The 27,798-nt window shown below is 37.6% G+C and overlaps 1 protein-coding gene across 2 annotated transcripts; it reads right to left on the bottom strand.

Moving 5' to 3' along the window:
* Positions 1–462: 462 nt before the first annotated feature.
* On the bottom strand, positions 463–27,798 carry NAA35 (N-alpha-acetyltransferase 35, NatC auxiliary subunit). Of its 2 annotated transcripts, none has more exons than XM_036403401.2 (23): positions 27,729–27,798; positions 26,157–26,300; positions 23,479–23,512; positions 22,028–22,142; positions 20,860–20,934; positions 19,524–19,691; positions 18,619–18,685; positions 17,867–17,910; positions 17,236–17,286; positions 16,433–16,516; positions 15,497–15,611; positions 14,841–15,019; positions 13,741–13,800; positions 12,418–12,524; positions 12,124–12,190; positions 10,779–10,877; positions 9,352–9,530; positions 7,582–7,718; positions 6,541–6,608; positions 6,213–6,353; positions 4,504–4,626; positions 3,347–3,427; positions 463–2,843 (listed from the first exon to the last, which is right to left on the bottom strand). In XM_036403401.2, the coding sequence occupies exons 2-23, from the start codon at positions 26,278–26,280 to the stop codon at positions 2,784–2,786; spliced, it is 2,178 nt and encodes a 725-aa protein (XP_036259294.1). In that variant the 5' UTR covers positions 26,281–26,300; positions 27,729–27,798; the 3' UTR covers positions 463–2,783. The 2 variants fall into 2 exon arrangements, with proteins under 2 accessions (XP_036259294.1, XP_036259295.1); XM_036403402.2 differs by lacking the exon at positions 27,729–27,798 and adding an exon at positions 27,541–27,647.

Genomic DNA, 27,798 nt, shown 5'->3' with positions numbered 1-27,798 from the left:
CAAATTTGTCTTTCCCTTCCGTTAAAGCACTTCACTTTGTAACTCCTTTTGTGGTGTGTCATTCTTCAGTGTACTAGTTTATCCTGTACCTTAAGATAAGGCTGGCTCTTTTGTGTATGAAGAGAGTATGAGTTGTCATCAAGTGAAGGTCAGAGTTAAGTCAAAAGATGCCTGTTAAGCCTAAACACAGAAACAGTTCACTAACAGTTTTTCACCATTTAAGTAGGACCTAACTGGTCTGGGGTACTACAGTCAACACAGCAGGGAAAACATGCTTGTAAATGGGAGAGAAGAGGAATGAGCATCTGTTCTGACAAGTATTGGGAAGCTCTGGTTACTGGGATATTTTTTGCAAATAACAACATGTTTGAACATCCAAGTGTTTACCCATAATTTCGATAAAAATATTTACCCATCTTCTGACCATTTTCCTAGGATTTAATCTGTAAACAATTATGCAGCTGAGATTTAATTTGATCAGGAATTTAATATTGATTGTTAAAAAGCATATATTTGAACAGTAAAAAATAGACAGTGAAACACTAAAATCAAGTTGTTTGAATAGCTTTAGCAGTACCAAGTTAAAAATTCCAAAGAATCAAACACTTAAGGGTAATTAATATATTGCCAGAGGATTATGTTAAAACTATTTTTTTTGGCTATGCTTCTGTACATTTTTGGGCTTCTCCTAGCCAACTGGATGTTGTCCTTCATAAATATGCCCACCTCTGTACAAAGCATACTTGTAAACCTCTGAGGGCAAAGGGTCCGAAAACATGCATAACAGCAGTTCAAAATCAAGGACTACAGTTTTATTCACAATGACTTCAAGTGCTTCAATCTAACTTGGGTGGTAGGTTTCTAGTAGGCAAGAGGCCTGTATGTCTACTGTACAGAACTTTTGAATTAAAAGACCTGTAGCTGAACAAGAGATTAATTTGGAACTGTGGTGTACATAGTGTTGTCTCTCACTAAAGTTTTTAGTTCTGTGAGGCATTACTACTTTTCTCTAAGCATCTTGGTGTTTTATTAGCACTTTGTTTGGTTTTCTTTACAACTAAACTTGATCCATTTTAGATAAGCATTTAAAAGTAATCTTCTCTGGTGTACTGATGTTATTTTGTACAATTCATCTAGTTCTAATTGTAATTAGAAGGGGAAATATTATTATTGCTATTTTCTTGGTTCCACAAATCACATGTAATTTGCTTTCTCTTTTACTTTGGAGAAATAACAAAGGCTGTCCTTGAGCTACTGTCATGTAGTTCAGGATCTTTAAGATGGGAAAGATTTTGTGACTGTTTACAGGAAGCCAGATGAATGTTCTGTGCCATTTTACCTCTGCATATTCCAGGCTTTTTATTCCTTTGGCAGCTATATGGAAGCATTCAAGTGTATTAATCATGATGATAAGCAAACATGTAATGTGATATGCCATCTCTTTAGCAGAGAATTTGGAAAAAAACATGTCTTCAGGACAGTACTTCTGCTTATTTCAGGAAGCTGCAAATTGCTGGAAGACAAGTGGGTGTTCTACTTCAGAGGTTACTCACTGTTTTCAAGCTCTAGCTCTGCAGTGCTGCTGCTCAGGGGATGAAGCTGAAGTGATATTAATCCACAGTAAAATCAGGTGATAGGATTAACATCAAAAATATTTTGTATGGCCAATATGGAGTTACAAGCTCATCCCTACAGTGGAAGTCATTGTACACCAAAATGAAGATTTGTCGTGTCCAACAAAGGATTTGCTTGCATGGCCTAAGTATGACTTGGCCAGGGCCAGGTCCGCTTTTTGAACATTTTTTCTTTGCTTGTAGCAAAGGAAAAACATTTCTTCCCTGGTTGCTTTTTTGCTACAACACAACAGCTTACCTCTATTATTTCACATCTGAAAGCTTGGAAGGCATAACTATTCCAGGAAGGCAGGGATACGTTTGGGGCTTCTCCTGTTTTGGAAACCTACCTGAAAATAACTACAGAAGACAATAGGATGGAGCAGCCCCATTGCAGTCAAAATGGAGAATAAAGATCATGCAAATGTAGCAATCCCTTGTTTGCACAAACAAATACTAGGATTGTAACAAAGTTGCAGAGTTGGTAAAATAGAGTTTTCAGTGTCTGGTGCTATTGCTAGTGACTACTGGAGTATCTGCTGTGCAGATTCTTCAGCACTTGGAGAACAAAGATGAACAAATTCAAACTAGGAATCACTCACCAATTGCTCAACGACTAATTTTCATCTGCTCTTGATCTCTATAAAGATCATTTTAGCTTGGAGGACATGGTGAGAAAAAAAACTCCAACATTTCTCTACTTGCAAAGTGAGCAATTCTGATACAATTATACAAAAATACAGGAACTCAAAATTTCTCCAAGTGACTGCAAATGCAGAATTGCAGTAGCTTAGCTGTGCACATCAGACAAGAGGCTCTATTGCATGATTTTTATTCCGTTCCTAATGCACCACTTTGTCAGAACTCAGTAATAAAAATTATTTATGATCAAAATCTGTAATAATATCAACTAAGATACCACGTTCTTTAATAATACAGTTGATTAAAATCAGCTTCACGCATAAAATCCAATAAACTTTATACAAACCACTTTAAAACAGCAGTTGTCATTCAAATCACAAAAAGGCAGCAGTACAGATATTCCACGTGACAGTATTTTTATCCTGGATGTCCCTCGTAGTCCGAGTGCAGCACTAGTTATTCCGCCTCCTAAAGCTGGTATCTGCTAAACAGATATTCTTCAGGTACTCTAAAAAAACGTCTTGTACTTCAAACAAGCTTCACAACTGGGAAGTATTTGTGAGGAGAGAAGTCGAATTCTGGAGGAACCTATAAAGAAAAGGTTTAAGATTAGACACTAGACAGCAGTACTACTGCATTTAATACTTACTACGAGAACAACCTGCAGACAGAAAAAAAAAATTTAACAGCAACAGATTGAAAAAACATTGTCCTTGTGGCAGCCAGCATTCCCATCACTTTGTTCACACAAGCTGCTGTTACGCTTGCTTGTTCCCACTATGGAGGAATACTCTTATAGTCTGTGTTGTCCAACATGTTTTTCCCATTTTTTTTCTGAAAACATTTACAGCTTAGAATTTTCCATATTTACTTAACTACAACAAACTATTTCCAGGAGAAAAATAAATTAAGTTACTTTCCCTGTTCTTAGAGTAACTACAGCTTGAATGTGCTCATTTGGCTCTTAAGAGATCTGTGGTGGCTTTACATAGAATTAGATGAACCATTCATGTTGGGAAATCTCCAGATCATTGAATCCAACCTTAATGTATGTGAATATTTTATATTCAATTGAGCTGGCATTTCCTTACCTTAGAGTCTTTCTTGTGGCCTCCTGCCAGCAGCTTCATGACCACAATATTGGGTTTTGCAACTTTTAGAATTCGATTGACCTAAACATAAAACAGAAAGAAGTCTTCAAGCCAAAACATTTGACCTCACAATTATTTCAAAGATAATACTGTAATGTTGATATTCTGTTAGCAATACAGGAGTTCTCTTACAGGATCAGTTTAACAGAGATCAGACTGTTTTGGATTGAACAGCTGAATTAATTAAATGTAATGAAGGGTGCATCTATTTTAATACTCACTTTTTAAAAAATTCAACAGGCCACAGAAACCACAGCTTTAACAAGTCTTGAACAAAAACATGGGAACTATGGCAAGTTCTGTGGCACTCACACAAATAAAGGTATAGATAGACTCTAGGCATCTTCAACATTGCAACACAATGGAAAGAGGAACTCATGTATGAAACTGGTGGCTTTTTGCATGGAAGTGCTCTGAGTGTGCTCAAAACTGCCTTTTAACTATCTTGGCCTCAGTTAGCTCATGTGTGAGTACCACTATGATCCAGAGAGGAGAAAGTGAGTCCTAAATTCTAAGGAGGACCTAATCCTGTAACTATTCTTAAATCTGCTTAGATTTGACAGAAAAAGCATCCTCCTTGCTCCAGAATAGAGTCACAGACACTTAAGGTTTTAGGCTATGGTCAAAAAGGGAGAAATTCCTACCCATGTTTACAGCTCAGTGTTGAGAAAACTGCTCCAGGGAACAAGTGTCAAACCAAGACCAGTACTGTTTTCATTCTAATGATACCCAAACCCGTTTTCTCCACCTCTCAGGAGTCCACCTGAATTACTAGATGCCAACTAAGTGCAACAGGCATGTTATCACTGTCTGATTACAAGTGCTGTGCTTTTAAAAGGTGCTAGAAGGCAGCATGCAAGGAAATAAGCTGTTATCCAGCATCTCAGGTCCTCAGCAGAGAGAGCTTTTTTTAACTGCGAGCACAACTTTCTGCTAACTGCTGTACTGACACAGACCACTGTCTACCCCTTATTCAAAGCACTCAACTTTGCTCACATTTTGATGAAGTACATTTTGGATCTCAAGGAGATGCAGCTGAAAAAAACCACTTACTCTATTTCGACCAAACACTTGTTTTCCTAGTATTGCAGTCTTACCTCATTGTCTGGATTCGGAATATTCTCAAGAATCATTTTAGCTTGCTGGTAGTGCTTGCTAGCTGCCATGTAGAGATCTGATGACTGAGGAGGTGGGCTATACTTATTTAAATCAGACATTTCCTAGTGTGTTACAGAAATACATAAATACATGTTAAAATATATAAAATTGAAATTTAAAATTGCCAGGAGATTGTTTTTATCACATTACTGTATTCAAGAGAAGAGTTATGTCAACTAAATACTGTTTTAAAAATCAAAACTGAAATTGAAAATATTTACTTAAAATGGCAAAACCCAAGCAACAACACAGTCCTCAACTATTTCAGTGCAACAAAACATAATGAAATTCTCACAATCTTTATAAAACAGTCTCTCTCTTGAACAAGTTCACATTCATTTGCTTTAATAGTGGCACACAACAGGGTATGATATTACAGGAAAAAAGTAGATTAAAAAAGTGTATTGTTTACTCAAGGCTACAGCAAGTCAGATGCTGAAACTGTACAAAACTTCGTTTTATATAATTTTGATTCTTCTATTTTTTTTTGTTCTTGATTACAGATTTAAAAAAACGTTTAATGACAAGACCACGATAATTTCTTAATTTCCACTACAACAGTTCATAACATTAAAACTGGGGAGAGTAACTGGAATAGAAAATAGCACTGTTTCAGTACAGACTAACCCCACAAATGAGACTAATAACCAGCTGGGTGAACAGCAAACACCTAGTTCAATATGAGCCAACAAGGTGGTCTTACTACAAATCAGACAAGCCTCATATGGGATTATACAAGCAGGAGCATGGTCAGCATATCAAAGAAGGTTATCATCCTGAACTCAGTATTTGTGTTCTGTTATCTGAAATACTGCATCCAGGGCTGGATCCACTCAGTTCAAGAAAGATGTTGAGATGTGGAGATAGCTGGGCGCCTAGAGCATATAAGCCACAAGAAGAGGTCAGTGGACCTGGACTTTTTCAGTTTTATAGGAAGGATGCTAATGGGTAATTTTAATAGCAGCCTACAACTACTTCGAAGACATTTATAAAGCTGTCAGAAGATAAAGATTCCTTGTTCATAATGGCAAACAGCATAACATGAGAGGCCACAGGTTGTGGCTAATTCACATTGGGCAATAGGAAAAAAAAGGGAGCAAAGGAGCCCTCAATCAGTTATCCTGTGACTTAAATGACCAGAAAAAAATAACTGGATCAGGTTTAACCAAAGAGGTTGGAAAATCTCCAACCCTGACTTTTTTCAGATTTGGCTAGACAAAGACACAGGTAATGTGATTTATAATGCCACTTCAAGAAGGAGACTGGACAAGTCTCCACTGGTCCCTTCTAAACACCACTCAAAATTAACTTTTTTATTTTTCCAATTGCTAGCTGCACTAATAAAAACATGATGCTATTATTAACTACAGCCAAGAAGTCTTTCAATAGACTTACAAGAGATTTTATTTTCATGAAACTCAACAGAACCATCTTAAACTGCCATATCAGACCAATGCTAAATGTCTAAGTTTATAAAGACTTCAATGCAATACATCTTTCACAAAACTAAAGCCAGAAGTCCTTGCCATTGTGACATAGCTTCAATGTGAACTCTGAGGTTCTTTTTATCATGACAGTGATATTTAAAACAGGTGAGTAAAGTACTTCTATAAAAGCATGGGCAGCATCATGTTTGACAATTACTCACTTTAAATTGCAAGTAGTGCACTGGAGGTGGTGTTATAACACTGTTGAATGGAGCAAATCTGTGCTCATATCGAACTTGCTCACTATCCAGTTCAAACTTAGGTTTTCTTACTTTGCCATCCATGTCAAAGGCGATCATTGTCTAAAAGAAAAAGATAAATATAGTGAAAAGTATTAGCTTTATGTCATATTTTGCTGTGAGGAAGATCAAAATTATGATGTTGGTATAAGTGAAAGGATAGAAAAACTGTAGAGAATTTACCATAGAAAATTATAAATTTGAACTTAATTTCCATTAGCACAACAAAAAAAGAAGACAAATGAGTTACCTTGTACATCCCAGCGCACATATTTTGGTATGCTTGACTCATGGTGATCTCTCTGCTGAGAGGACGAACTGCAAATTTTACATAAAAATACATTTTCTTACTTCAGTATAAGTACATATATTAATTTCAGATAGAGAAGTTCTTCCAAATTTCCACAAAGTCATTTAACTCTTAATTATATTTTAAAATAACTGAAGCGTACAAAGCCTAAACATGCATTTCTGCTCACCTGACTCCTGGTTACATAAAAAAACCTCAGGACACCTCTACCAGTCACATGAACACAATCCTACTCTAAATGGAATAAACTGGTCAGTAGTATTCCCATGACATTATAAAACACTGAACAACAGCCTCAAACTTACAGTCTGTACGCAAGAGGCCTAGTTCAGGGATCTTTTTGACTTCTAGGGCTAAGAAGTTAAAGCACTTTTTATCCTTATAATCCTGAGAGCATTTCTTTTAAGTTTCCCTTTAGTTTCCAGTGTTTAATTAGAGCCAAACTGCCCAACACTTGGCATCTCAAGTACATTAGTAATTTTCTGAACATCAAGAGACAAGGGAATTTAGTTGATATGATCCTGAGCAATATCCAATTGTTTGTTCCCCTTGAAAAGGTGGCAAGGAAAAGAAACGGAAACTCACCATTGTATAATTAAGAAACATGCTTGAAGAACCTCTAAAGCCAAATAGAAATTATAGAAATATGCTGAAAGTCTAGTGTTTGAATCTAGTTTCAGTCACTAAAAGCATAATTCTGCAGGAATTATAAACTCTGAGAAGGTCCAACACATAACACAACTGATGAAACTATATACAGTGAATATAAATGAGTTTGTGTTTTTCTGAAAGATCTATCTGAAAGTAAAAAACTAACTAAATAAATAGGAAACTTTTTAAAAGTTTTACATTCAGCCTCCATAAACATCAGGATATTTTTTCTACTCATATCAGTGTTCCCTGTTTAAATTTTGAATTTTAATTCTACATAGCTGCATGAAAAGGAAAAAAAAGAGGTGTTAACACTCTACACCTAGGTACCTTTCTTCTTTTTCTTTGTTTTCTTACTGCTGCGGCCTTTCTGTTGTTCCTCCATTATCCTCTCCTCTGCCATCTGAGAGCTGTCGGCGCGGCTCAGCGTTGACATCAGCCAGGCGTAGAGGAACTCGGAGAGGTACCTGCACAGAGGCCGCACACAGGAGCGGTTACGGCTGCAGCGCACTGCGCACTCGTGCTGCGCGCGTCCCGCTGACTACCGAGGCGCTTGCTCCAAGAGGTGAAGGACACGTCCTAGCTAAGGACAATTCCTATGGGCCGTGAAAACTGTTTTGCATGGCTGGAATCAACACGTTGGTCTACGTTCATGTTTTGGTTCAGATTCAACCACTAACAGACAGCTCAAGGTATGCAAGCTTCTTACACATTTACTAAGTGAAGTCTAAGCTTCTTATTTCAAAACTCCTGTAAGACCAAATTTTTCTAGAACTCTTCTCCCACCAAATCAAGTGGGTTTTTTTAAAGAATCTATGTTAATACCTTTTCTACTTTTGTTATGACTTGTTATTCTGAGAAACAATATAACTAGTGACTTTTTCAAGCATTAAAAAGCTATGGATTATTACATAAAGGGGCGAAGCCCACAGACCCACAACATCCATATGCAGTTCTTTCAGAGTTAAAGAGACAACTTTAGGAACATTTTTTAGAAAGTGGAAGCAAGTCCAGTAAATATCTTAACTTGATTTCAAATCAAAAGGAATAGGGGAAAAAGAATAGAAAAAATCTTTACAGATTTGGAGCACAATAAAAAATGTAGTCATAGTTATTAAAATGTTGTAATCAGAAGAAAAATAACTGAGAAATTTGAGTTTCATTTGCACATTACCTCTCAGAAACTGCTTCTCCTTTTTTCTCCTCGAGTAAGAAAGCAGTGGACATGACAATTCCAACCAAGAGTGGTTTTATTGAATTTGTAGAGGGAAATATGGACAGGTGGAAAATACTGTCTCATACAAAAGTTGTTATTATTGAGTTACTAATTGAAAAAGATTGCCATCTTCTGGTGACTTCTGAAATATTAATTTTTTCACTTAATACTTAATCCACTGTTGAAACAACATAGAAATGCAATACACTGAAGTTTGTGTCATTTGCACTCTTATAATCTTTCAGTAAGAAGGCTTATGTCTTGCATAGAAATCTCTTGGTAGTTTAAAAAAAAAATTAAAATTCTCTTTTAGCACAAGCCATTAACTATGAAAAGTAATTAATGTGAATGGAAGTGGAAAAACAAAAGTATTCTGTTTCCAGATAATGTGATCATTTTCACTAAAGGTGGAGGATGTCTCTTCAAATATACCCCAGATAAGAAGTTAATTTTACCTAGTCAACTTTCAGATTACAGTTATGACTTAAAACTTTGCAGAACTTTTCCAGAATACTAGAGATCAATAAGACTAGTGATCCTGATACTACAAGGGCAGAAAAAAATAAATTGCTTTTCTCCTGCATACCTCTTGTCTACCAAAATTAGCACACATTTCATTCATTGTCAATAAAAGACCCTCTGCAAAAAAGCTAAACAGAGTGAGAATTACTATTTCAGGAAATAAGGTAGGCTATTTAGTAAGTTTAAAAAGCTAGAGACCAACAGATTTTTTTTCTCTCCTTGTAATATTATAAATAGGTAAACCAAACACAGTGTTGATCAAGCTTGAGATCATAAAATCATATTTGAAGTCCCTCCTTCAAATATTATAGCTCTCTGGGAGCATCCCTCTTCAAAGAGCTGTCAATAAAGCATCTTCTTACCAATAGATGTAGTAATATTCATGCATACTGTAAAGTTCTAACTCAAAGCCACTGAGAAGATACTGTATCATAATACGAAGGTTGTGGTATAGGACCCAGGTGCCCAAGCAAGCCAGATGTTGCCTTTGTGGTTCCTGCTTCAGTAACATGCTATGAAGCGCTGCATCTACTTTCTCCGCCTGTTGAAAAAAAAACAAAGGACAAAGTAATAGATAGAGGAGGAAAAATATTTGACTGAAACAGCAGAAATAAAAAAAGCCAGAAATAAAATCTTAACAAATTGGGTTGGTAAATTTATACTCCAGATTAAAAGAAGGAAACAAGTCTAGAACTGTCAGAAAACTGTAAAGATACTCACCTAAGTAAATTCTGCTGCACAGAACAAAAATATTCTACACAGTAATAAAGCAAGAACGTTAGATACATAAAATTTGTAATTTTTAAATGTATTTGTATATAGATCATTAGCAGTCACATGAGCACAAACTCAGAACCCATTACATGCTGGTGTTCATTGTTCTATATTAGCAAGAATTACTTTTTTTAAAAAAAAACCTAGCTGTACTGAAAAAATAAATTCATAAGCTTTATATGCAAGAAACACACTAAGTTCCACCAGAGTAACTAAAATATTGCCAAGACCAATCTTGTCTTAAGAAGCAAGCTGTATGGAAGACAAAGTCTCTCACTGTTGGAATATCATCAGTACGTCTAAACAGAAAAATCCATATAACCTGCTACAAAATGAAAAAAACAGTGCCTCAGCTACAATACTGCAACAAACTCAAACCATCTTGAAGAAAGCTGGAGCATACAAAATCTCCCTCCAAGTTCCTCAATTGTTCTCCTTGCCATTTTGGGAAATATTTTATTATTACATGGCTCTCACTGCTGAGGAAACTTAACTTCCAGCAAGAGAGAATGTATTTTTTCTTCTCATCTCTCCCCATTCTTGAGAGATGTCCAAACATCAGTCGGAACACATATTTTTAAGAGTTACTTTTTACTTTATTTTTATTAATTATAAAATTTTGCCGTTTCCATTTTATGTAGGTATAAGGCTGAATTTTCAAAGGTGTCTTGTAAGCACACCTTGTCTATCTCCCCCTGGTTACATCTTGCAGAAAATAATCACAAGCAGGATAGAGACTAAAAGCTGTGCAGTTACCATTACATTACATCACAACAGGTCATTCTGAAGTCTACTTATTGGACAAAGTAAATCTTAAAAAATGTATGGTTTTATTCAACACATCTAGCATAAAGTTTTTGGATGCAACCTAAAAATTTCTTGTTAAATCTGCTAAATTTTAGGAGTCCTTGTCTTAAGGATTTTCCATCATTCATTTAGAATTTAGTACCATGCTTCACTCTGGCATTAATATACCTGGACAGAAACTTTGCTGGCCTGCTGCCTAGGACATTACCTCATCTTGTAGTGTGGCAAATTCCTCAAGGATGTGACCTAGTTTATCTCTCTGACGAGCTCTGTTGTGTCCATGGATTTGAATCAGACTACAGAATGGCTGAAAGAAGCAAAGTGTAATTTTAAATCACCAATACAACTTTGAAACTACAGGAGAAATACTATGATGTCTATTTAGGCACCTGGTTTATACATCTATATTATGAAGTGGGTTCCCTACTACTCCCTACGAAGTGCAAGTTAGCAGGAAAGCAAACTCTATGAAGTGATGCAAGAGGCAAATTCTCTGCACGCAAGCTGATGTGAAGTTAAGTCAGCATCCTTTAGGAAGTCACCAGTGTAAAATGCTTAGGGCTAAAGAGGTGTTTCTTATACCTAAATCCATGTGCCCAGGTGGCTAAGGCAGCCAATGGCATCCTGGCCTGTATCAGAAACACTGTGTCCAGCAGGACCAGGGCAGTGGTTGTCCCTCTGAACTCAGTACTGGTGGGTGAGGCCTCGCCTCATATCTCATTATTTCTAGGCCCCTCACAACAAGGGAGACCTTGAGGGAGCATGTCCACAGAAGAGCAATGGAGCTGCGAAGGGTCTGTGTCAAAAGTCCTGTGAGGACTGGCTGAGGGAGCTACGGGTGTTTTTATTTTACCCTGCAGAAAAGGAGGCTCAGGGGAGGCCTTATCACTCTCTACAATCACTTGGAAGGATGGTGCAGCCAAGTGGGGCTCATCTCTTCTGTCAAGTGACAGGACAAGAGGAAATGGCCTCAAGTTGTGCAAGGGAAGTTTTACTGAATATTAAGAAAAATTTCTTCACAATGAAATTTGTCAAGCATTGGAACCAGCTTCTCAGGAAAGTGGTTGAGTCATCATCTCTGGAAGTATTTAAAGGATGTGTAGTCGTGGCACTTAGGGGTGTGGTTTAGTGATGGACTTGGCAGCGCTGGTTTTGGACTCAATGAGCTTGGAGGTATTTTCCAACCTAAATAATTCTGATTTTCTTAAGATTTTCATCATGCCACATTCAACAACAGAATCCTAAAAACCAAACTGAACAGAGTATTAAAATAATTTTGTTTTTATTAGTGATAGGCATTTGTGACGTCAAACACTTTGTAAAGAGATAGTAGATGCAGATTTCTTATAAATGCTAAATAAAAATCGGAAGCAGAAGAAAACCAGCAATAATTACACCAGATTTTTAAAAGGCATTACCAATTTAAGATGGCCAACTTCTTCAATTTTGCTTTCATGTCAGGTGTGTAAAATAATTTGTCTCATTTTCAAATGTATGTACATCTGCCAAGTTCTCACACACACATACATGTTATAATTGGAAAGAACACTTACCCGAACACAATGTGTGACAAAGGAATCAATATAGTCTTTTGCCTGGTGGTTATTATAAAGACAACACCTAAAAAGGAAATATCCATGTACATACATATTTTTTATAAATGCCACCAGTCTACGTAGCACAAAACAAAAAAGAAACATGAGTGCAGCAACAGCAACTGAGTAAGTCATACGTAAGCACTATGTACAAAATGTATGTTTTTTGTACAATTGTGATTGCTCTTGTAAGCAGAAATACATTTTCATCAGACATGTAAACACATACAAGTACACTCAAGATCCACTTACTTTGGAGAAAGTACTGGAGGACTGACGAAAGATCTTAAGGCATCTTTTACCATGTCTTGCATGAGATGAGTGCCAAACACCTTCTTGTTATCTACTAGGAAAGTTGTCTAAAAGTAAAGATGTGCTTTTAGAAACATGTTTTAACATAAAAGTAATGCTCTAGAATTACTAATAGAAAGCTCTGGCAATACCTTTTTTATATAATAAAATTGTAAGATTACTTAAAGAATTAAAATGGTTCAGCTAGGTCCAAGGTTAAAGACTCAGAAATACTGAGACCTGACACTTCTGTGGTACTCCCAGGACACCAAATACAGCTGTATTACTTGCACAATAGAGTGCATTCAAAATTGTTCAATTTCTTGGATGGTACATCAGACATTTCTGAAGATTAGCATAAAATATGTGCCTTCTCTGGACAAAGATAAGGATATATTCCAGAGTACTGTTGGTGTTTTTCAATCCCTCTGGATGCTACTACTTCCATCAGTCATGTCTGATACTCATTTAACTTTCCTGCATGGGTGCTATGTCCCCTTCTTACATGGTTCTTCAGCAGTTGAAGAAAAAACTCTGCTGTCAGGCACCCACAGGGATTACACAAACACATGTAGTGGAAGGTGAGAACACACATGCTAGGAACACATTTCACTTGCCCACATTTATAGTCCATTGGCTCTACACATGGTTTAATAGGGATCAACTGTGAAGAAATTCTGGCATCTAGGGGCATCCTATTATTCTGCATCAACCATCAGTTTTACTGTTGTAGCAATAGAAGCAGTCTGTACATTAAGTTCTGTCCAAATAGGGAGATGAATACAAATACCAGCCCCAAAATGGAAAAGCACATGAAGAGCAGCATAAAAATGTGTGTACAGGCACAGTTTTATGGTGGAGAAAAAAAAAATTAAATGCTTTCTGTTTTAATTAGCATGTACTAAAATGATCAAAGCAACAGTGTTTAAAAATTATTTTAGAAATTAGATCAAAACATAAACCTATATATAATCACAGAATGGTTTGCAGTGGAATGGACACTAAAGATCATCTAGTTCCAAACTCCCAGCCATAGGCAGGGACAGCTTCCTGGCCTTGAACGCTTGGTGGAGCATCCACAACTTCTCTGGGCAACCTCTTCCAATGCCTCATCATCCTCATAGCAAAGCGTTTCTTCCATAATGCTTAAATACTTAAATATCACCAGAACATTATTTACCACTTAACGATTATTAACTTACATGCAAATTATTGAAATATTAAAGAAAATGAATTTATAATGAATACAGAAGTATTTTAATAGTAGACATAATTAGGACTTGCCTGCAACAGGGATCTTGAAAGAACACATGGTGATTGCTCACTAAACTCACAGAAAAAGTCCTATGTAGGAAAAGAAAAAAACACAAATCAGGTTTATATGCCAATTTATATATGTAGAAATATACACCAAATTATTTTTACACACACACACGCATCTCTCCTAAACAAATATATACAGCTGTGTAAATACACCTACATTTTGTCTAAAGGCATACACAAACAGCATAGCTTACACAGCTTGTAAGAAAGACCATGAATAGTTTGAACAGAACAAAATATATTATGAAGATTTTCTGCAATTACTCGTTACCTAACAAGAAGGTTTCTGAATTTTCAAATGCTACAACTAGAAAGATGATAGTACAGAAAAAAAAATACTGTGAGATTGAGATCATGAAGTAACTATACTAGGTATTGAAGAAAACTGAGAATTTGTTTGAAAAAATTGATTGAAACCCAGGCAAGGTTTAACTGGTACCAGGCGCTTCATGCAAACACTCCCTTCATTAATTAGCAGGAAATAAGAAGATGAGAGGTTTGCTGTAACTGTATCTCTTTTATCAGCCAGTGAATGCATGGATACCAAAAAACATTTCAAGCATTTAAGTGTCTTCTAATACATGTAGGCAGTAACTAAGAGTAACATCAGTGATTCAGGAAAGAATATAAGCAGGTGCTTAACTTTATGCCTATTTAGTGCCCTCTTGTGTTATAGGCATATGTGCAAAATACTGCTTAATGAATTTGGAAAAAAAATCAGATATATAGCAAAGAATTATGTTCTGTTGCTGTAGACACAGCTCCTCAACCAAAGAAACTTGCTTGGTCTTGGCCAGTAATACACATAACTATTTAATGAATTACAGGAAAAGTGAGCTGTTTGAGAGAAGAAAAGGTCTTTACCAAAAGAAGAAAAGTAGTAACTATCAGGAAAGATAGTAAATTTTGAAATTGAGCCTAACAGTTAAAAACACCAAATACATACATAATGCTCAGTTTTCTCTCCAGTGAGCAAGAGCATGCATATATGGAATGATTTTTTTGCAAGTCACACTTTCAGATCTTATTTCTGGTATTAAATAAGAAATATTCATGCTTACCAGTATACAGTGCAAGTTACTTAAGTTGACTACTTCACATACAGTTTTTATTCGGTCTATCAGTTTGGAAAAATAATTGACCATTTCTTCCCTTTTAATAATTTTTGCATATCGAGGGAAAGTTGGTGGCAGCAATCTCTGATTAACAAGTGGCTCAAACCCCATCATAATAGGATGATCTAAAGAAGGAGGAGGGGAGAGAGAAAAGCTGCATGTGAGTTGTGTTTTCAGAACCCCCTTCAATAATATAAATTATTCAATTAGCAAAAATGAATTCTTTAAGTGACAGTTAACTTCCTGAGACTCCAACAAGCCAACTACAACAATGATTATTCTTTAAGAAACCTGAGTCCTCGTGTACAAGCAATGAAGTACTGTTCCCTATTTTAAAATGGCATATACACTGATTCCAAGTTCAATGCACTTAATCAAAAGTTCACATTATCTTTGGCTTTGAAATGACAGTGTTGCTCTCAGGAGAACTACCACCTGGTAAAATAAAATCAAACAATGCAAATCTGTAACAACTTGCATAGCAAGTGTTTTAGTTCAAAGTAAATAGTGATTTCAACTTTTTTTAAAAATACACAAAGGTATTTATGTTTATGAAGGGATCATATCCAGGAAAGGAAAAAATGGTGTAATTTGATACATACCTCCTTTAGTGGTATCATTCTGTGCCTGCATACCATGATGCAGTGAATTGTGTATGGCAGAGAGCAAGTCAGCTGCCTGAGTCATTAGTTTCTGAGCTTCTGCAACTGCACTCGTCTGAAAGGCAGGAAAAAGTTATTATCATTACAAACCAATACATTTTGACTATCTAATTAATGTTAGTAGGAAAAAAAAAAAAGGAAGGGCGTTAAAATTCTGATATTCTTATACAACCCAAGTTCTGAAAAAAACCCAAACAACCCAACATTTTTGTGTGGTAGCATATTTTATGTATCTGTACATAAATTCAATGCTGTATATTTTGCTGTGTAAGACTTTACAATAATTACAACTGAAAGTTTTGTACACCAATGCATGAGAGTCTGCTTGGGGGAGCATGTAGTTCTAGCCCTTTGCCTTAAAACATAAGTTCCTTCCCCTCTCAGCAATTAGGAAATCTTACATCAATCCTCAAAAAACAGGCAAACTGTATGGAATGCTATTCAATTCCTCTTCTCTGACCAAAGATATTTAGATATAAATTCCCTATCACATAAAAGGAAAAGCATACAGTTGTTCTAATATGGACAAAATACTGTCCAGCATCAGGTAACTCCACAGGAGGGAACTGAACTCAACAAGTTTTGCTCATGTGTGAAAAGAGTAATTAGAAATCCATAAATATTTTTAAACATTTTGTAATGAATATTCTGTCTTTCTGCAAGGCCATAATAATCTCAGCTACTAGCCTTCCCTGTGTTTCCCACTTTGAACAAAAACTAAGTATTTGCCACTGGAAGGCTTTATTCAAAGGTATACCTCCATCCACATCAATTCAAATCTCATTAATCTACACAGTAATTTCCGGATCTTAAAGAATGAAAAATGGGTATTTCACAGCATCCCTATGTAAACACAGAAACGCCAAATGAACTTACCTCTTTTTTTGTAAAAGCTATCAGGACAGTGAGTAAGACGCGGGTAAACTTGACTCTGCTGAAGACAGCTAAACATTGTTGATGCTGTAATAAAGTAATACTGCTAATTACTTAGTAGTAGGTATTAGGTAATAGAATCATAGAATATCCTGTGTTGGAAGGGACCCAGAAGGATCATCCAGCCCAACTCCTGGCCCACCCCAAGTGGGCCAAATTTTGAGTGTGGCCCAAATTTTCCCGGACTCAGAGTTTTGGTGCTGTGACCACCTCCCTAGGGAGCCTGTTCCAGTGCCCAACTACTCTCTGGGGGAAAACGCTGATATAATATCCAACCTAAATCTCACCTGAGACAACTTCAGGCCTTTCCCTCAAGTCCTTTCACTGGTCACCATCAAAGACATCAGTGCCTGCCCCTCCTCCTCCTCACAAGGAAGTTTTAACTGCAAAAGGTCTCCCCTCAGTCTCCTCATCTCCAGGCTGAACAGAGCAAGTGATCTCAGCTGCTCCTCATACAGCTTCCCCTAAAGGCCATTTATCATCCTTATGGCCCTTCTTTGGACTCTCTAATACCTTAATGGCTTTCTTGTATTGTGGTGTGCAGAACTCCCATAGGGCTCCTGCCCTCCCTGCACAAACTGATGCACAAAAAGCTTTGGCATGCCCTGCTGTTTTCCAGCTCTTCCCCATGCTCCTGGGTGGTCACACTTCCTGGCTGCTTCTTATATGCATGGGTGTGGTTACTCCATATTTAAATCTCCCATTTACATCCATGAAATCCAGGAAAAAAGCAAACAATTCATTACTTCAAGTTCAACTTCTGGATCTCTCTCTTCTCCTTGTCGACTTCGGGTGCTCTGCAAGGTAATGTCAAATAATTTACTAAAAATTGCAAAGGGAAGCTACTGATAAAATCCCTTTGCCTTCACTAAAACATCCCCTTGTTAAATAACCCGAAAAATCAGTTTTCAAATTCAAAATTTCTTAAAATATAATCCAGATACTTGAATGACTGTCCTATAGTAATAAGAACTATCTCAGTAAATTCTGCAAATAAGCAAGAGAAGTGCATGAACACTTTACATTTTAAGCTGTGGTAAAGGAAAATTAAGTAACTTCTTTAACCTTACATAGTATATCTGCCTAAAACCTGAAAGTTAAACACCTACTTTCTGTGTCCTAGCCCAGTGTTATCTTCTGCATCATGACTCCAGCCTCTACTACTACTGAAGCAACTACTAAGGAGTTTACAAATAAAGTGAAGATTTAGCTAGAAGGCAAACTAAAAGCATGTTACAGAAACCATTATGGCAGTCCTTCAGAACCCCCACTATAATGACAAAACCCTCCTTCATTCCTCATAATCCAACTCCCTACCCCAAACCTATGTTAAGTACACCTGGAATATAATTGATGAGACAAAAATGAAAACAATACCTTCACTCGTCTTTGCATGTCATCTTCTACATCTTTCAGCATACCTGGAAAAAAAATCACGGCACGATTAAAAGCTGAGAAGCATTTCTAGGCACACCTATACCACTCAGGGGAAAAGAAATTTTATGGGGAAAATCAAACTTAAAAGTGCTTTACATATCCATTAGCCAAAGACTAAACAAAAAATAATCCTGTGAGGAATGGTGGGGATGTCTTGGAACAACCAAAAATCAGAATATAGACCAACTGATGCAAAGCTCAAGTGTGCATAAGCTTTTCAAAAATATATCAATGAAAAGCTCAAATACACATTAAAAAATAGTGCATCATTAACATACATACTTATGTAGGTACTTAATTACATAGGTATTCATAGCTGTAGAACTACTAGATGGCTTTTTTTTTAAAGCAGCCTATTTGAAAGACAACAAATTATGAGGCAAAAAAGCAGAATTCAAGCAACGTACTTTCCATTGGTCTGTATCTTTACCATGTTGAGCTCATGCCTAGCCACTTCATTGGCACATTTAAAAGCACTTTTTCTGTTTCTTAGGGATGTAACAAGACGACTGAATCTTTTTTCCAAGGAAAAATGATTTTATCCCTTTTTTACCAAGTCAGCAATTTCCACAATAAAAATAAAAATTTAACAGCTGATACTCCTAGCAATTAATCAGATGTGTCTGAAAGCAATCACATGCTCAAAAGACAAAGAGGCTGCTGGACAGATACAAAGAAAGCACAGACTGTACCTGTAACTCTAAGATCTGTCACACTGTTGGCCATTTTAAATCCATAAGTCATTGACTGAAAATCTTCCTATAGAGAAAAATCAAAGAAGCAATATGTGGTGAAATATAAAAGCTGTAGTTACATTTTCAGATTGGGGTTTGAGATTTTCTTTTTGGTTTGGGTTTTTTAGGAGTTGTTTTCTTAATAGGTTTTGAGTCTTTTTGCTGGCTTTTTCTCTTTTGGAGGAGTGATTGGGGGTGTGCTTTTGTTTAATTCTATCATGTACAGAAGTCCAGATTTATTCTACACAGCTGAATGCACTCAGAATGAATACACTGAATGACTTTCCCACCCAAATCCAGCTTCAGGTAATTATTTTCTGCATAAATCCTTAATATGCCCTTCATATAGTTCATGTAAGCTACCAATAGGTTACATGAACTATAGCTGCAAAGTAGTATTTGATCCATTTTAGATATAGTCAGGAAGAGTGACTTGCCCAAGCTCAGAGGAAACAGATTGCTCTGAGCGCAGAAAACAGGACTCAGATCCCACTTGCCAGATGGACATTTTAGGCAAAATGCAATCATTACTATCTAACAGAAAAAATAAAAAATTAAACAGTTTCACAACTGAGACACATTTCAAATGGTTAACCACAAGACTTGCACTGCTTCTTGATTAAAATATTTATCTGGCTCCGGTATTCAAGGAAAATAGAGAAGAGAGCATGAAACCTTTTCCCCACCTTCAGTGGGGAAAACGGCATTTTAAAGGTATCCAGTCTAATACTTTTAGGATGGTGAAGTGCTCTTCCTACAGTATCCTCGAATCAAACACTAACAAATGTCACTAATACATTGTTTTACTTGCATTATGGTATAATGTTGCATATTTAACCCCACAGGAGATGGGAAACACATACCTCCTCAAAAACAGCTGCTTTGTTAACCTTTTCTCTGGCAATATCACAGATTTTTAGGATTCCAAGAGCAAAAGCCTTCATAGCAGGATCTTCTATGAAGTCTGGATTATGAATATAAAGGCAAGTGAATACTGTCTGTGCCAAGGAATGTCCTTCTAACCATGTTATCTAGGGAAAAGGAAATTAAATATTTAACTCATGACAGCCAAGTCCTCATTTTCATAGATCCATTCTTTTTCCATTTTACTGTGCTTCAAAGATTCATTAAGGAACTAAACCTTTAAATTAAAGTTGCCTTATCAAGGCAACCTTCCAAGTACCAAAAAAGAGGAAGTGAAGGTGTTTCAAGCCTAGAATTCTGGCATTGGATTAACCTCTTCTATAAAGTTCAGATCTAACCCCTGTGATTTAGACATGGCATTATGTTAAGAGAACTTAACATTTTATAAACCTTCTCTGCATAAATAGTGAAAGGCAAATGTAAATGACTATGAGACAAGTCACAAATGTTCTTCATGTTCTCTCTCTTTACAACATAAAAGCTTCTCATCACAATCCTCTCTCTCTACCACTTCCATGTTTCTTTAAGCTACAGGGAAAGATTCAGTAAGTTAAATTTCTATCTTGAAATGGTAAAAAATTAAGTAGAACCATATTTATAATATGGTCCCCTTTTGGAGACCAGGAGTAGAAAACAAATGATGTTATACTGAATCAGATATACTATGATCTCTACATGTCATTCTGACTAAACTGATTGGAAATATTTTTTAAAACAATATTTTTGATGTTATTTTGAAGAATAACTGAAAATAATGAGTATCATTCACTGAGAAAATTAAAGCATATACACAGAAAAAAAAATGCAATTAATAAGTAACTGATATTCAACTTATTTTTACTAAATAATTTACTTTCTTTGTTCAAAATGCTTCTGTAAGCTCAGTCAATTCTGGCTGTACATAAAGGAGCAACAGAGTGCTACCAGTTACTGCATGCTCAGGTTCCAACAGATCAAACAACAATAAATACACAGCAGGCAATCAGATAACATACATTTAGAAAACCAGAAAGTATAAAACCTTTTTAAGTTTTTAAGGTGCTACCAGCTATCTTCCATATTTCTTATAGAAAAAAAATTAAAAATCAAAATTAAGCCTTTCATTATAGATAATACAAATAACTAAACGGAAATTAAAATATAAATATGTATTTTCTGCTTGGTAAATATTTTTTTTGAGTTCTACCAGTTTTTTTTTTTTTAAAGATAATATGGACTAATGGATTATATTTTGAAAGCAAAACCATCTAACCTAAAGAAAAGAAAAATGCTTACCAAACAACAAAAACACGTGTCCATTATTCCTATCAGCTCAGGTGAAGTGAGATCCTTTATTTTAATGGTGCCATCCTTTGAAAACAAACAAAAAAAACCAACCAAAGTTCTAAATACTATGAAAGCATACAGGCAAAATACAACTTATTTGTACCAAAGCCAAAAAAGAAAGTAAAATTTGTTTAAAACTTCAGAGTAACTGTATGCCACTAGCTTTACCAACCAGCTTTACAACATCTCAAATTCTTAAAAACTTTTCATTCCCATCAGATAACACTGATCAAACATAAAACTACCCAAAGAGAAGACTAAAGTAAGAATTCTTATTTATTACTAGCCAAGAAAAGTTTAAAACCAGTCAACTGCTAACAGTAAAATCACAAAACTGTATCATCATAATTAAGACTGAACAAGAAGTAATATGCAGGACCAACTCTTTCAAGACTGCTTTTTAAACTTGTAGTATTTTACTGCCTTAAAGGTCAACACCAAAAAGGCTGCAAATTTGATCATTTAATTTGCCCAATGTATGCAATCCTGGATGCATTGTACATGACTTAGCTAAGTGTTTAACGGAGTTCTCTGTCTCCATTCCAAATGTTTACCATAAAAAAATACTTTTGCCTCTGAGTGCATTACTTTTTCTGAAATAACAGCAAGTTTTTCAACCTCTATCCTCCAATTTACCTTGATCATAAATCAAAAGTTAATCATTACTGTCAATGTTGGTAAATTATCTGACTTCCGGTCAATACTGATAAACTCAAAGAATGGTAAAGTGTTAATTTCCAGCTTTTTTAAGGAAGCTGGTTTCCATTCAGGTTAAACAGAAGCTAACCAATACATCTTCATATAAAAGACACATTTTGGGGAAGCATAGAGTTATGTGCAAAACAATGTTGGAGATATATTTACTTGAGGTATCAATAACTAATAATTTCATATTACTTTTCACTGGAAGAGTTAGCATCATTGTGATAATGCAGGTAACAAGAAAGGTAAACATTACAAGCTATTTTTTACTTAATTTTCCAAAAGAAAAAAGAAAAACATAGATTTCAAGAGAAGACTGAAAACACTATTTATGCTGTATTGTGCTTAGCTGTAATTTGACAAAAATGTGTATTTCTACAGACAGTGTAGGTAAACCCAGGAAAATCATACAAACCTTAATAGCTTGCTCAAAGTTAAGAACCTTTCTGTTAACTTGGTTTCCAATCATACCAGCATCCATCTTGGGATCCATCATTTCAATGGCAGACATGGCTTCAAAAAGACCAAAACTAGGAACACAAATAAAATAAATGTGCTCAATGTAATTTTTTTTTATAAAATAGTCTTTGCAAACTAACCAAAAAGAACATAGACTGACAAACCAAGTACACTATATTCTGACCACAGACAATAAAGTATGTGAACATCAGTATTGATCTTCAGAGATCATGGTTTTCCGGAAATTAAGAATCTCTCAACAAATTCATAGGAAAAGAGATGGCTAAAAGTAAAAGAAAATTATTAACCTTTCTATAAGGATGAAGAACACTCCTGTGTGAAATATCCCACTATTATATCTTTGCACACTTGTTTCTATAAACTCCATAGCATCTTCTTAAACATCATGCAAAATCATAAACTGATATTAACTGAACAAGCTGTTCCTTAGTACACCACATTCAAAAAACCAAATACGATAGTCCCCCACACACTAATGACAATATACATAACATAGACTAATACATATTGAAATAACAGCTTTATTTAAAATAAGCATGTTAACAAAACTGATGCAAAAAAAAAAAAACCTCAGCATGTAACAACATATCACTTGCAGTCAGGGCAGAAGAAAAAAAGCTTGCAGAAGAACCACACTAAAAGATTTTCCTACAAATAAAGAGATACAATGCTTCACTGAATCATGATATTTGTCAGAACTTCAGGCTTTATAATACAAAAAGTTTACTGAATGTAGCACAATTAAATTCTGAGAATTTAAATTCTGTATTTGCTGTATTTGCTCTGAAATGCTCTTATGTATAAAACTACACCTGAAAATTTGCTTTGATTCAACTGACATCAGTGCCCACATTTTTAAGCAAGTTTTCATTTAATAGAATGCTTCTGTTTTCTGAGCTATTAGTTTCAAATTCAGCAAGTCTTTACCACGCGCTTTTCTTTGAAATATACTTTCAATGTGTAGAGTTCTCACTTTCTGCTTTAGCATGATATTTATGTTGCATTAAGGCATACAGATTGTTTATCAAATATTTTATAGTGACACTTGGGGTAACCAGGTTTAAAGTCTTTCTGGCCTGTTTTCATAAAAGCAAGTCCCATAAGATAGTGTAGTAATGTAATCACCACAGATCATAAGATATGCTATGAACTTCTGAAACAGAATTTCAATCACATTGAAAAATGTAATGTTATACTTAGAGCATCAGATATGTTCAGCATTCATACAAGTGCAGCATATACACACGGCTAAGAATGTATGATATTCTATTTACTTCAAATACTTTATTTAAAGTAAAAGTATAAAAAAGCTTAGTTATCAGGTAACATGAACATGTTTGCAGTAATCTTATCTAAAAGCCAGAACCATCCCACACACATACTTACAGCTTGTCATGAAGCAGTTCTCCTAACTTCAGTTCTATAAAGGAAAAGGACAAAACAAACAATTACAATCATCCTACTAGCACAACTTTTCCAGGGTAGTCTTGTCACGCACCAAACTGCCTTATGCCAAGATGTAACAAACTGCAGGAAGCAGATCAGGCATTTCTACTTGCATTGCATTTGCATGGCCTGGGTTTTGTAGCTTGTGGGGGGATGACTACAGGGATGGCTTTTGTGAGAAGGTGCCAAAAGCTTCTTCCATGTCCAGCAGAGCCAATCCCTGGTGGCTCCAGAGATGGATATGCTGCTAGGCCAATTAGAAACAATAATACCTTGTGGTAAGAGATTTAAGAAGAAAAACAAAAAACCCAAATTGCACAGCTTCAACTGCAGATGGAGAAGAGCCTAGTGAGAACATGGGAGAAGAGCACTGCAGACACCAAGGTCAGTGAAGAAGGAGGAAGAGGAGGTGCTCCAGGTGCCAGATCTGAGATTCCCCTGCAGACCATGGTGAAATAGCTGTGCCCCTGCAACCCATGGAGGCCCATGGGAATGAAGAGATCCACCTGCAGCTGGTGGAGGAGACCCATGGGTTGAGAACCTATGGGACACCTGTGGAAAGAGGGGCCCTGCTCCCATGCTGGAGCAGCTTGTCCTTGAAGGACTTGTACCCTGTAAAAGAGTGACACACACTGCAGCAGTTTTGGGAGTGTCCATGGGAGGGACTCTCATTGCAGCAGGTCACTGAGAGCTGCTGCTCATGAGATGGACCCATGTTGGAGAAGTTCATGAAGAACTGTCTCCTATGGGATGGACCCCATGGTGCAGGGTGCAGCAGGGGAATGACTCCTCTTCCCGAGCAGTGGGAGAAGCCTCAGGTGATGAACTGGCCATAACCCCATTCCCTGTCTCCCTGTGCTGCTGTGGTAGGAGCAGAGCTGGAAGGAAGGAGGGGTGGCAGGAAGCTGTTTTTAAGGGTTATTTTACTTTCTCATTACCCTGCTCTAATTTTGTCAATAATAAATTCCCTTCATATCTCTAAGTTGAGCCTGTTTTTCCCATGATGATATGTGGTGAGTGATCCCTCTCAGTACTTATCTCAACCCATGACCCTTCATTAAATTTTCTCTCCTCTGTTCAGCTGCAGAGGGGAGTGAGTGGCTTTGGGGTGTGCCTGGCACCTGGCCCAGGTCAACCCATGACACTACTGCTTTTACTTACAGAACACTTTCAAGACTGAAAGACTAAAAAAATAACACCCCAGTGGTTAACAGTGTGCCCCCATCCCTCTGTTATTTTAGGAATTAAAAAAGTTTTAGAATTACTAAGTACATAGTGCACTCATAGCACAAAAAGCTGATATACTGGGCTGCAGGTCAAGGGAGGGGATTCTGCCCCTCTGCTCTAATGAGACCCCAGCTGGAATACTGCATCCAGGTCTGGGGTTCCAGCACAGGAAGGACATGGATCTGTTGGTGCAATTCAGAAGAGGTTAACAAAAATGAATGGAAGGCTAAAGCACCCTTCCTGTGAAGACAGGCTGAAAGAGTTGGGGCTGTTCAGCCTGGAAAAGAAAAAGGTCTATGGGAACCAGCTAGCATCCTTCCAGTTCATAAAGGAAGGCCAGAAAACAGCTGGCGATTGACTTTTTACAAGGGCATGTACTGATAGGACAAGGGGAAATGCGGTTAAACTAAAAGAGAGATTTAGATTAGATACTGAGAGAAATTCCAGTGGTGAGGGTGGTGGTGAGTCACTGGAACAGGTTGCCCAGAGAAGCTGTGGATCCCCCATCCCTGTCACTGTTCAAGGCCAGGCTGAATGGGGCTTTGAGCAACACAGTCTGGTGAGAGGTGTCCCCTGTCCATGCCAGGGGATTTGGAATGAGAGGATTTAAGGTCCCTTCCAGCACAAATCATTCTGTGATGATTATTCTGTGAAATAGTAGCATCTGAATAGCCTGGAATACAGCTGTTTCCTCTACTCCTTTATTCAGGTGTCTTAGTCTTTTACAGATATAAGTAATATAGAGAAATAATTATTCATAAGTAATTTAGAGTAATATAGAGAAATAATATACAGAAATTGTGTTTATCATTATGTAATATTCTGTGTGGTAAGATGCAGTTTTTATATTTATCTTTCCTTAGTGTCATCATAAAATCAGTTGAAAAAACTGTAAACTAGCAGTAGCACCTGACAGTAATAAAGGAACTGTTTAAATGGAAGCAACTGCTTCCCCATTACTGAGATGCATTGCATCAATTCAAAAACTCAGACTTGTTTCAAAGATGAAAAATTATGCACTGATGAATTAAATAAATTACTGGACCATGGAGATCCAAAAATATGCAAGAAAGAAACAGAGTGTTGATTCTGCATGCAGGAATGACATTTCCACTTGGCAGAAGAGAGAGTAAGAAATCTTTGCAAAGGAAAAAAAGCAGATGTGAAAATGCATAAGATGAAAAAACTTTAATTAAAGAGATATTTATGTAATCTGGAAGAGAAAGTGAGGTGGTTCATGACACTTCCAACCTCAGAGTTAACAAGGAATCAATGCTTGTTCATCTGAAGCTTGAACCTGGGTCAAACTATTGCTCAAAAAAGCTCAAAGAACTACACTCAGCCCTCCAAAGGATTCCAAGTTTTCTGAGAATGAAAGGACTACAACTCACCTCTACAAGCTTCTTCAAAATCCTGGGTTATATCTATCCAGCTGGTATTACTCTTTTCCATCTTGTCAGGCATACCGAGTTCCCATCCAGAATCATCATCTTCTAGCGTAGCTTTCATAACCATGCTGCTGCACCTTTAAATTCCTGTCAGAGACACCATATATTTGCACAAATCAGAGAAGGTGCTTTGTGGGAATAATTTTTTCTTTTCAATAATCAGGTGAGAATGGGAAATGAACTAACATTTTATTTAAACAACTACTGTTATACAAGACCAACAGAAAAACCCTATTAAAAACAACTCTTTAAGAAAAAGCTTTTCTTACGCATAATTTCTTTACAAGTAGCTTGTACACTGTGAAACCTCAAAAACTAGGGACATCAGAACATCAGCTGTTCAGACCCCTACTAAAGTGTCTATTGTCAAATTGGAAACCAAATCAGAAGCATAACAACAGATGCAGACATCACAATTTTCTATTTGTTCTTTTACACTGTTAAGACTATACATCCTCCTACTGCTCTGCAACAGAAATTAAAAAGATGGTACTGTAAAACTGAAAAAAGACTTATTTCCTACGATTTCCTCAGCAGAAAGCAGTATCAACATTGCAGCACTTAAGTTAAGCAAGTTCAAACTGGATTATACATTTTAAACTCCACCGACCAGCTACTTCGAATTGGTTTTGTTCTTTCGCAACCTCCCGACACGCGGGCAGTCCTGAGGACTTCCACGCTTCCACGGTCAGCCTGCCCGTGAGGTATCAGCAACGCTGAACTCCCCTCTGCTGACGGAGCTCCCGCAAGAGACAGCTGCGAGCTCGGCAAGCCCTGAGCAGCTTAACCACAGCCGCCACGGAAGCTTCAAACAAAGACCCCAATGGCAGAGGACCTCCAGGGCATCGGGAATTAACAAAAACAAAGGGGAGGATAAAATGGCTTTTGAGCAGCAGCCTGGGGGTTCCCTCGGCCGAGCCAGGCTTACTCCCCGTCGGGGGCCGTCAAGTTGTCACCAGTTCTCTAGCGACCGCAGGGACTGCCAAGCTCAGTAGGCTGTGGTGAGGAAGTACGTGAGAAATCTGTTGAAATAAATTAAATTCCCCCTTGCATCCCGGGACAACCAGGCCCTTCGGGCTCTCCTCTTCCCACAGGTCACCCCAACTCCGGCGCTGCTCAGCGGGCCCCGCGCAGCCTCCCGGGGACGCCGGGCACCGCCGCCTGCCCGCACGACTCCTCCGTCCCGCCGCAGAGGAGGGGCCAGCACGCCGCCCGCCCCGCTGCGGGGCAGCAGCGCCGCCGCGGGCTCCCCCTTCCTCCGTCCCTCCCTCGGTGCCCCTGCGGGCTCTGCCTGCGCCCTTCGCCCCGCACCCTCCCCGGGCCTCACCGCTACGTCCCACGCCGCCGCCCGCCCGCCGCTCCTGGCTGGACCGCCGCCGCACACGCGCAGACCCACTGCTGCTGCTGCTGGGCGGCCGCTGCTACCGCCACCAGCCCGCGGCCCCGGCCTGAGCGCCCGGCGCAGCCGCACACAGAAAGCTCCACCGCCCCACCCCGTCCGCGACCGCCGCTTACCGTGAGCGGCGAGGCGGGGCGAGAGAGGCCGGGGCGGCGGCGCTCGGCACCCGCCGCGCCCGCGAGGAAC

The sequence above is a fragment of the Molothrus ater genome, chromosome Z, assembly GCF_012460135.2.
Source record: "Molothrus ater isolate BHLD 08-10-18 breed brown headed cowbird chromosome Z, BPBGC_Mater_1.1, whole genome shotgun sequence".
Taxonomy (NCBI): Eukaryota; Metazoa; Chordata; class Aves; order Passeriformes; family Icteridae; genus Molothrus; species Molothrus ater.
Note: the sequence above shows the minus strand (reverse complement) of the source record. Positions and strands in the feature narration are given on the sequence as shown.

Bases quoted from the DNA above. Each gene is read 5' to 3' on its own strand.
- NAA35 (XM_036403401.2), bottom strand. From the start codon at position 26,280: ATGGTTATGAAAGCTACGCTAGAAGATGATGATTCTGGATGGGAACTC. The intron at 9,531-10,778 runs GTAATGTCCTAG...TTTTTTCAACAG, and splicing joins TTGCCACACTACAAGATGAG to GCGGAGAAAGTAGATGCAGC. The intron at 6,354-6,540 runs GTAACTCATTTG...TTTTTCTTTTAG, and splicing joins TGTGCGCTGGGATGTACAAG to ACAATGATCGCCTTTGACAT.